Below are 11538 nucleotides of genomic sequence, written 5' to 3' on the forward strand. Positions count from 1 at the left end.
TCATCAAAAATACTGTTGTGCTCAATATCTGAACTTGCTAGAGCTCAATTTGACACAGAATTTGAGAATCCAAATTTGCCAGGTTTTTGCCAGCTACTTCCTGTTCAGTTCTTCCTCAGCACTCACAGTGAGCACCTCTGCAATGTGCAATCATCACTCAAATACCTCATGTGTAAGCCTTGAACTATTATTATTATTGTCTCCAATGCTGCCCCACTGGTTTGGCAGCTAGTGGGGACATTCTTCCAGCCCTGTCGGCTCCTGACGGGCTCACAAGAAACTTCTGAGCACTGTACTCTAAAGTGGGAAGAAAAGAAGGATATCCCATTTAAACAAGGTCTGCTTGGGATGCAGAGCATTTGTAAAAATACTCAGGTCTAAGTTACTACACAGTTTCACACACTAGTAAACATTTATAATAGAGGCCATTTTTCGCTCATGTTTTTGAATTACAAGTCATACTATCACATTGTATTTTTTAGTATTTGCAGAAAAAAAGAGACTTTTCACAAAACAAAAGACTAGAGTTTGTCGCCTGACTAGATTTACTTCTGCCAAAATGTTACATTGTGAAGACTGTGCTAATTTTCTACTTATTTATTTATAAGACGTTCTCAGCACACTGTCACACATGTGAAAGTTTTTCCAGATAAGACTCTTACTTGTTTTGTACTTGAGTTTATGAAAGATATACATTTTCTAAACCATGCTTTGATCCAAAGAGAGTATGCTTGAGCTTACAGATACTTCTTGAAAGTAAAGATAAGAAGACAGGATCTTGAGAGAAAAAGCTGCATTTAGGCTCCAGATTTTTATTGTTCATTATATTAACTGTAACTAGCTAGTAGAGTTGCATCTCTACCTTTATTTTTCTTTTTGTAGTGAATTACAGTGAAAATATTAAAACTCTCCCACAGAATTTAGCTTATTCATAAATTTATCTTGCATAAAACACTCAAAATCGAGTTAAAATTATCAGCTCTCCGTTACCTTTAAGGCTATGCAGTAAAAAATATCTACTTCTCCTAGGCAAGGAAAATATCATCTAGCCCTTATAAAGAACTGGTTATTTCAATTAACTGTCATTCCAAGCCACAGATACGTGGCCTAAGATAGTGAAAACAATGAGACAGACTCACAGGAATATCAGTGCAATTCAGGCTGCCTTTGGATTTCTACACTAGTAACAGAGAGGACAGAAACCTCCCTAATTCAGATTTGTTAGAACTTCAAAGACAAGGATTTTCCTGAAAAGTTAATCATGTTTCATCCCTAGTATAGAAGATAAGAGCCTCTCTTGAGCCCTGGCTATGCTGAGTTTCCATCAGATGTGAAAGAAATGGATATTGAGCTGTTTGTTGGGATCCAGACAATCAGTTTCATGAGAGTAGATTTATCACCTGCAGTGCTGTCACATATATTGGTTTCACAATACATCCCTGTGGAACATTTATAGGCCTCCCAGCCTCTTTTTAATTTTTTTCACCTAATATACAGTCTTTAAATTACACAAGGAGCCTGAGGAGTCCCACTCTAAAATTGCAAATTATACGTCTTCATTGAGACCTCTGGAGAGGTGCCAGCTTTTTAGGGTCTTTTTTTTTTAAGGGTCTTTTGTGCTGTTATTTACTATTTGCTTACAGAAGCCATAGTCAAGATGAGGTTCCATTATTCTAGACATTTGTGAAACACAAAACCCAAGCCACTATGCCCTGGGAGAGATTACCCAGTAAACTAAATGGGTACAAAGACAAAAGGCGTGAAAAAAAGATTTCTCACTGCCTGAAGACTGATAAGGTTTCCTCCCACTGAGTAAATTAAGGAGTCCAGCCTCAAATGAGAAGCAGCCCACAAGGATAACTCTGAATATGTCTACCCTGTGGGGTGAGGCAGCTGTGTGTGTTCACTGTGTCAAAGTTTAAATCATCCAGGTAAAAAGCAGCTCTAGTTTGCACGCTATGTCACGGTGTTACTTTGGTGCTGTGCTTACACATTCATCCTTTCAGGCTGAATACTCATGAGCTTCTTCTCAGTGTTGTAAGAAAATAATCAGTCAGCCCAGTTGATGAATCTGCCTCTCTACAGGATGAGCTGATGTAAGCTCTCTGTGTCTATGCAAGCTACACTAGCCCACCCGTGTTGCTTCCACACAGAAGGTACCTTGCTCCTAGACAGCTTCTAACCCAGGAAGACTGAACATGTATGAATCTATACCTCTTCCAGCAACCTAGTCTGCAGAGCTCAGAACACAGAGATAACACCAAGGGTGACATGAAGGCTGCCCACTGCAGCAGTTCCTCTAAATTATCTGCAGTGTTACTGCCAAACATATTTCCAAAAAACTAACTCAACAATTTCTTCCTCTTTGCCAAATACACAATACTCCTTAAATAGAAGAGCATAAGGTAGATACACTTTCCATTCCTATTTTCTCCCTTAATGTTTCAGCTTTTGCACGTAGCTAAGGAAGCCACAAAGATGCTTCAACAGAGGACTACAAGTAAGCTTCAGCATGTATCTACAGGTGTCCTCCCTGCACCATGGAGCATGAATTATTTGTACTTTATCTGCAAATTGGTAATCATATGTGAATCATCAAAACACTCTCCTTGAAGACCAAGATGGCACTATAATGTTATAGACTCTTATTAGTAATTATATGGTTTGGTTTTATGCCATATGTGCTTATACTGTCCCAAAATTCTAAATATATGTTCTGACACAAGAATTACCGGTTACTTGCTTATGATTCATAAATGGCACAGGATTCCCAGCCAAGGGTAGGAAAACATGTCAGCACTACTAATCACAGAGTAACTCCCTGGCTGTTGTGTAATGTCCACAGTGAAATCCCAACTGGTGGTTTCAAGGAATTAAAATTATGAAAGCCAAAACAAACAGTTCAGTAAAACCTTCTGGAACTCAAAGAGTTCAAAACTGTAGATGTTGCCCCCAAAGTCCACAGGTTCACAATGACACTTAAATTACCTTGTACTTCTCAGTGCCACGTCTTTGCAACTCCTTAGTTTTCACATCATTCTACTATCAGACATCATCAGCAGTGTGTCCTTGTGACAACGAAGGCTACCTGTATATCTCCAGTAAAAGAAAAGTGTATAAAATTGTGTGAGTATGGAGAAAGGCCACTAAGATGCTCATGTGCTGGGCTGTGAGATACAAGGACCACCTAGAAGAGTTGAAGCTGGCTACCGGAGAGGTGCCAACCTCTCCTTGAAGGTGAACTGGGACACATAAGAGGAGAAGGGTACAAGCTGCAGCATGAGAAATTCTGATTAGACCTAAGGACACATTTTCACAGCCTTCACAGAGAGGTTGTGGAGTCTCTTTCCATGCAGATGTTCAACACTTGATTAGACAAAGACCTGAGTAGCCCAAACTTAACTTCAGAGTGGGCTCTAACATCACAGTTTGTTCTGCTTTCACTGGGCAGTTGATAGAAATTAGTTCCACAGGTTTCTCCCAATGTAAATCTATCTACATTATGATGAGGAGAGCATTCTGCTACTTTCTGGCCAGGGGAAAAAAATACCACGTCCTCACTTCCTAAAAAGCAGCCTCTCCTCTCATTAATTAGAAACATCTGTGCCTCTACATGAGCACTGAGAGACTGTGTTGTGGCACCTGCTCCTGGCCATAGAAGAAGGGACAAAGGGAAAATCATGGTTACCACCAGGCCATGCAACTTACTCTTTTTCTACTCAGCTACTCAGAGACTGATCAAGTTCTGTGAGCTTGGGCACTGATCCTCAATGATTTAAACAGCATCAAACAGCAATTCTGACATACACTCTTGCCTCAACAGCAGCACCACAGCTGTAGCTGTAGCACCAGTGACAGTCCAAAATACTTGACAGACAATACACTAGTAGCTATTAAAAAGCCACTTAAGGGATGCACTGTGACCCCTCAGCTCTTAAACCACTTACTGAGTGATTTTAATGGTAGAAGGAGGGCTGTAATCAGCAGAAGATATTCCTAAAGAGGAAAAACAGATTTTTTCATCAAAATCACAGTGTGCTACTGGTGTACGTCTCTATGTGAAACATGGGATTTGGGCAACTTATCTAACACGTCTGTTACAGAGATTTTCATAGTTTAGGACATTCTTTTAAAACTTAGTTTAGTTGGCTTTATAACTGTAAACTCCAGAGGAATAAAAGATTAACACAGGAAATAGTTCTATTTTGTCCAATTAATATTGTTTTTACTTCAGATTTTCCAAGTTCAGTTCCAAAGTGAGGCTAATAAAAAATTCCAGTGCTTTTACACAGCTGGAAACGAAGGATAAGGACAAGACACTAGTGTCTTTTCTTTAAATGAATACTCTGCTTTTTTTTTGCAGAGGGAACCAAAGGAGATCATTAACCCCTTATATTGATCAGTCTTTGCCTGTTTTTCCCTTCTTGTCTTCAAGGAGCACTGAATGATGAAATATTTAATGATAGATGGTATTAGCTCACAGTATGTACCTGCAAGAACAAACACGCGTGAGAAGAACTGTACAGCAAAAAAGTTTGCTAGGTGTCAGAAGTGTCTAATTAAAGAATAGCATATATAAAGGTACACTACTACCAGACACATTACATGCACGCATACCACTGATGTCCTTCATTCTGCCTGTTTTGAAACCTTAAGAAGTTGTGGTTTTTTTCCTTGCACGGGAACCTCTGGCTACAGAACAGCTCCTCATGGTTTTATTCTACTCTAAAATGCAAGCTGTCAAAGGAAGAACTGCCTACTGTAAAAATTTCCCATCATTCCTATTTCAAAGTTTTTCCCAGCAGCCTTTAGCTTTCCTAAGCATTGATATTTTTGGCTACGATTCTGTAAATCGTAGACTAGGTCAAGTAGTCTCCTCTCTCCTGCTTCCCCTGCTTACCCCTCTGTTACCACCTGTGAAAGGTTTGTTTTCTAAGACTGTCCCATGACTTCCCCAGCTTTCCCTAGGAAACACAAACAAAGAAGGACCAACTTCAGTTCCTTGAAAAATCTTAAGCAGAGCTGCTGAATAACACAGAAATTCTCCAGAAATTAAGTATTTAAAGGAAGCCTACTTGTGAACAAAGAAGGTGCCTTAAAGCTGCACATAAAAAAAAATTAGAACACAGGTTCTGAAGCTCATGATTGACTTTGCACTATAGCATCTCCTGCACGGAAGTATCAGCCTGTGGACTGCTCCTTATCAGGTAAGATGGACAGAATTCAGCTGCCAAAATTCAGATGTTGGAGGTATCACCTTCAGGTGGCTGTTTAAGTTGAAGAGGAAAAACTGGCACTTCTAAGATGCAATTAATTTAGCCTGCTTTAGACACTCACCTTAGGGTAAGATGAATTGCACACCAGAAGTGCCTATTTGCCCTCCTTGTTTATAAAGGGAATAACTACATCAGCTGTAGGTATTTGAAATTAGAAGATATGTATCCCATCTTGTACCTGTTTATGAACTAAGCCAACCTACTTATATTCACTGTTTCAATAACAGATACCAATTTCCATCTACAAATGTTGTCCTGCCTGTGCCCTGAGGCCACCACAGGCAAAATAAAGCATCCCTCTTCTGCTTCCCCCATGCAAGTAGGAATCCACCAGAGAATGAAGGCTGAAATGCTTCATGCAAATCTCATGAGGATGAAGATAGAGGGAAAGCCGGGACAGAGAGTTGTGGAATAAGGAAACACGACAAGGCGAAAAAGAAAAGACAAGAGACAGCAGTGTTAATAAAGAGTGAAAACTGCTGTTTGAACTTTTTGCCAAATGGTTCTTACTGAATTGGCATGCATTCAATATTGAGTATTGGTTTTAGCACTTCATGTATTCTTAAGTGCCAACTGTACATACCTGCATTCAGTATGAACTTCTTTGTTTCTGCACTTTCCTGGGTAGTTTCCAGAATAATGCTTGATAATAATTTTTCACAGTAACTTTATATTTGTATTTGTAACTGTTTGACAGTGTGGATCTGGCACACTAAAACCAAAAGCATCAAGACTGGCACCTAGTCTGAGTAGGCTAGAACCTGATTTTTTACAACAGTCCTTGCTTTAACAGATATTTAATTATTCAGCACAGAGCTCCTGTCACCTCAGTGGAACTCAGCCTCACCTGAATACAAAAGGGTACACAATCCCTCCAAAATCAACATGCAATAAAGGTAGAAGCACCTCAAAAAATAAGGAAAAAAATCCTTGACTGTGAATGGCATGAGCCCATTGACTATTTTTAACACACTTTTTTCCAGCATAAGGGAAAAAACACAGATAAAGAAAGTCATTGATTCTACTGCACCACAGAGAGGGCTGGGAGTGAGATCCCACTCTGTTCTATCAGGATCTATCCACTGCCATCCAAGCAGGCTGATCAGGAAGACACCAGCAGTCTTACTGGTTCAGCTTTTTTAGACAGACATTTGATTTTTAAAGGGACAAAAGGAAAAGGACAAATGAAAGCATCCATACTGGTGTTTTCAAAGTCACAAGCCTGTAAAATCAGGAACACAAAACCAGCAGCCAACGTCAAACTCGTGTGGGAGAGACAGACTATTACTTTCATGGCACAGATATCATTATGTAGGTTTCCATAGGATGGTATTTTTTACCTTTTAAGAATGCAAGCAAAGTAAGTGAATATTTTAGCATGCCATTCCTCTTATTCTTAGTATCTTTTTAGAAACATTTTTTAATAAGCACTGATTTTGTCATTAATATTAGATAAAAATTAGATAAATTTAGATAAAAATTAGCTAAAATGTGAGCAAAAAATGTTCTGTATTTGATCATGATAGTTTAAAATAACTTTTCTTCTCTGTAAAGCAAAATTAAACTCATAAATATTTATTCCTAGGGCATTATGCTTACATTACAGAGTTCCAAAAATTATACTGCAGTGTAATTATCCTTTCCCATTTCCACCTCTCACGAAGCCAGTGCAACCAGGAACACTTGTAGACATCCACATTCAATTTTGAGAAGAACACAGGGGAATGATTCCATTTTTTCTTTCAACCAGATGGCACACAAATGCAAGGTTACACACACAGAGTACACTGAGGGTTTGTACTTTTCTACTTAACACAGCTGGCTGACAGTTTTCTACATTTTGGTTTTGTCCATCAAGCTACTAATGTTCTGTGTTATAAGTTCTGCCTTTCACAGGGTGAAGCATTTGTCCTTCATCTTTCTTCAAAAAGTGATATTACATGTGGGCTGTGAAGCACAGTTCTGTAACCTCTTTTAACACCTGAGTCAAAGAAGAGTAATGCAAAGAATATGAAAGTAGGGAAGAGATATCAGATCTTGGTCTCACTGCCACTTTCTCCACTTGTAGCACAACATCTCTTCACGTTCAGCATACTTCCTGAATGCCTGTGTTCTTCCCCAAGATATGGTATAATTACTCCACAGTCTACCTTGCCTTTGCCTAATGCAGCAAATGTGGCAATGCCTCTACTTATTATTAAGCTATTATTGAACCCTAATTCATTTTTGTTTTTCTGCCAAATCACCGTAGACTAAAAGTCACATAGGTTTCTTTGACTTCATGTACTTAATATGTTGAGGAAGATGAGCTAAATTGAGTTAAATTTAATCAGGTGAAAGTATTAAAAATAAGGGATGTTGCTGATGGTAGCATAATCAATACCAAGGACAACACCAAATTACCAGTGTTTCTTGAAACTGAGGAAGTAATAAGCAGCAAAAAGGTTCTTTCTTACATGGTGATTACATTGGCACATTTTGGACAAGAATCTAACTGCTGTCATTTACGTATCAGCCAACTCATAACTGGACTGAAGTAACTTGTCTCATCTTGACCATCAAATACCAGAAGCTCCAGATTGATAGAGTAGCACACATTGTCAGAAGGACTGCTAAGCAATCACACCCCAAAGATATACAATTTTCTTTGCCCTCCTGTGGTCAACTTCCTGCTACAAAGTTCAAATCCAAGTCACCATCTTAATTTTCAAAGTTGCCCTTGGGTGGAGATCATTCCATGTCCAAGATGCAACAGCTTTGTAGGAACAGGACTTCCAGGAAATAAGGTAAAAAATGGTGACAACTTGTGCATTTTTCTTCAGCATGGTGACAACTTGTCATTCTTTTTTCATTCTTCTCTTTCACAGCATTTTCTTCCGTGTAGATACTCCAATTTGTAAGAATTACCTCCGGGAATGAGACTTCACAAGCTTTTGCTAGGAGGGACTAGAGGAGTTCACCTGGTTTCGATGATTTAACCCCAAACACCCATGAATACAGGCAGTACAACAGAAACTTCAGTGAGACAGGGGAACACATAGTCTCAAGTCTAAAAGTTATGCTGCTTGTTTTGTTTTTGTAGTAAGAATCTTTCACCCCATATTAGCTACAGCTCTTCAGCGTAAGTAACTAACAGCAAGGAAAATTGTTTGATACCTGAAAAAACAATGTAAGGAGAGCTAAAGTATTCATCAGACAATTTTTAAAACTGGAACATCATATAAAATAGGTGTCTTCAAGCTGCCAGTCATCATGCTAGTTAAATGGCAAACCATGATCCCCTCACAGTGAACACCATACTCATTTATTAAGCAACTCAAATTTTCAAAATCACCACCGCTAAAAGTATACTTTTATTTGGCCTTTACAGCACTCTTGCAACCATGCATTACAGCCTACCATCCATGTAGTAAAAATAAAATACTTCAAACAATGTATTTTGAAAAATGATACCATAATCTTCAGTATATACATATAAAAAATGCATCAGGTTTTTGTTTATCCCATTTTTTAAAGTCTGGTAGAAAGCTACACAAACAAGAGAAGTTTGTGTTCTCTGAAGATAAGCCACTGCAGTTATATCCACATGCCTTTCCATGTGCTGAAGCAAAACCCAACCTGTTATCAATAGAAGGGTTGGATCCCTGACCAAAAAGCAAAAAAACAGTATTTTGTAACAGGAGTTACAAACATATAATTTCAGATGCCTTGCAATTATTGGACTTCATTTGTATTTTAGAACTTGGTAACATTTATGCAGCAAAAACATTCTCCATTTTTTCAGGTGAAGAACCTCAAACCCCTTATAGCGTTTCTGTTTTGGTTTGGCACCGCAGACCTAACATGGAAAAAAAAAAGATCTTGCATCCAGATGAAAGACTTATCCTTCTTTTCTTCCCATTCATTTGGCCACACATGGATACTCTCTTAAGTTTTGAGCCCCCTCAATGCAAAACAGATAATGATGAACTGGGGCAAGTTAAGCATAGCTCCCCAAGACTCAGGGGCTGGAACACTTGCCCTGAGAGGAAAGGATGGAGGACTGGGGCTGATTCAGCCTGGGGAAGAGGTGATCTTGGAGAGGATCCAGTATCTGCCTGCCAACATATATGTGAGGGTAACCAGGAAGAGCCAAAAGGCTCTCCAGTAGTGCCAGGAAGGAGCAGAGGATGCCATAAACTTCCAGAAGAGATACTACAACCTTGTACCAGAATAAACTTTCTCATACCTAGGCGGTGATGCAGCTTGCCCAGAGTTGTCATGCACTCAGTTCTTGGAAGATGTCAAAACCCAACTGGACATGATACTGAGCAACTGGTCTCTGAACACATATCTGACCTTGCTTGTGGGCCCCCTTCCACCCTGAGCTACGCTATGATTGTCTTCTGTTTTATCTGGCTTTTGGAAAGCAAGAGTATGTTTCTGGCTGATGTCACCTGCAGCATCAGTCTGAGCTTGGCCATTCAACAGCATTGTGAGAGACATCATTGTTTGGTTTAATAGTTTTGAAAACTGAATAATTTTATTTTTTTTTAGTAATAGGTATGTAAGTTTGGTTTTTTTCTTTTCTTTTATAAAAGTTGTTGGTGTTTAAAGTTTTCAATAACACACTAATATACCAAATACAAACATTAGTCAAGTCCACACATCTACAGGGTGTCTATTTTCTGGCAAGTATTAACATTTTCTGTATAACTAACATATGTATATAAACACACAGAACCTTCTGTAACATAGATTTCTCGGTCTATACCGAACACCTGAGAGACCAACAATTTACAGCTTTTCGGTTTGTTATTTAAGTTCAGGTAGCACTGACACCTCCTCATTGCACGAGTTCTGCTGTTCAAAGCCAAGCACCATTACCCAAACCAATTCTTGACATAAGTTCACCATAGCCTGCCATGAATTACCTTCCCGTCGAAAGGCTCTACCTGCCCAACAACCAACCCCACAGTCTCCCTGAGGTTCCCCAGTGCGGCGGCCACAGGCTGCAAACAGCCCCCGGGGAATACCTATGTCCTCAAGAAGTTACAACCCAGCGCGCATTAGATGCTCATTACTCACGGCAGACTTCGAGCCACGCCGAGGAGCAATACCTACGGGCAGTGCTGCAGAAAAGCGGCGCCAAGCCCTCCTGTCTTCTCTCCTTCCTTTACTACGTCCACGAAAAGTGAGCAGCAGGCAGAGCCCACTGCTAAGAGTAAAAGCTATCCACACACTCCAGCCGCACTTGAGGAGGCTGTTTGGGGCCAGGCAGCCTCCCCCTGCTTGGGGCAGAGGGTGACTGTTACTTATTCACACGGGCGCTGCTGTTTGTCAACACCGCTGAGGCGCCGCGCTGCCAGAAGGCTGAGGCGAACCCTGGACGTGAGGGTGGCTACGGGACACCCGCTTCTCTCCTCCGGAGAGAAAAAAACCAAAACCTCTGGCCTCTAGCCGTGCCGGGGCGCCGTGGCTTCCCCCCGCACCTCCCACACCGCCCGCTCTTCCTCCGCCGCGGGGAGGGTCGCGCTTACCGCGGGGCCGGGGAGCCGAGGTGTGAGGCGGGCGGCAGGGTGCAGGCGGGAACAGCACCTTGGGTCTCCTGGGAGTGCTGCTCCTTCCTCTTCGGGCGCCAGTGGGGGAACGCGGAGCGCCGCTTGGACGCGGCGGAGGGGCGGCGGCGGGGCTGGGGGAGGGCGGCCGCCCCCCCCTCGGGCTCCGAGTCCTCCGACTCGCTGCGTCCGAAGAGGCGGTGGAAGCGGCCGCGCCGCGCCATGCCGGGCTCCGCTCCGCCGCGGCGGGCTGGGGGGCTGTGGGCGGCGGCAGCGGCGGCGGTGCCCGCCCGCTGGCAGCCGGGACAGGAGCGGCAGCGGGGCGAGCTCGGCCCGGCCGGCGGTGTCGGGTTCTCCGCGGGCATGGACGGAGAGGCGGTGGTAGCCGCGCGGCTCGGTGTATGCGTTTAATAAGGAGATTCCCTCCCTCTCTCCCTCCCTCCCTCCCTGCCCACCGCCGGCCGCGTCGGTCCCTCCCCGCCGAGGGAGCTGCGCTGCAGCAGGCTCCCCGTCGGTCGCACAGGAAGGGAGCGGCCCGCCTGTGATCCGTGCCCAGGGTGCACATTAGGGGCCATTATCTTGTTGTTGTTTTCTGCTAACCCTCAGGTGTGCCCCGCGCCCCGGACACTTGTGCAAGGTGCGGGGAAAGGCTGCCCGCACGCGTTAATCTCGAATGAAATGCCCTGCATCCCCCGACCCGGCCGCCCAAGCCCCCTCCCCAGCTC

General features: G+C 42.4%; 1 protein-coding gene across 1 annotated transcript in view; it reads right to left on the reverse strand.

The window, feature by feature from the left end:
- The window catches only part of CRYBG1 (crystallin beta-gamma domain containing 1), a 97995-nt gene extending 86790 nt beyond the window's left edge, over positions 1–11205 (reverse strand). Inside the window, exon 1 of the mRNA XM_071741242.1 lies at positions 10796–11205. Coding sequence (XP_071597343.1) covers positions 10796–11178 — 383 coding nt within the window. The 5' untranslated portion in view covers positions 11179–11205. The remainder of the gene's footprint in view (positions 1–10795) is intronic.
- Positions 11206–11538: the final 333 nt, after the last annotated feature.

Source organism: Heliangelus exortis, chromosome 3, assembly GCF_036169615.1.
Source record: "Heliangelus exortis chromosome 3, bHelExo1.hap1, whole genome shotgun sequence".
Taxonomy (NCBI): Eukaryota; Metazoa; Chordata; class Aves; order Apodiformes; family Trochilidae; genus Heliangelus; species Heliangelus exortis.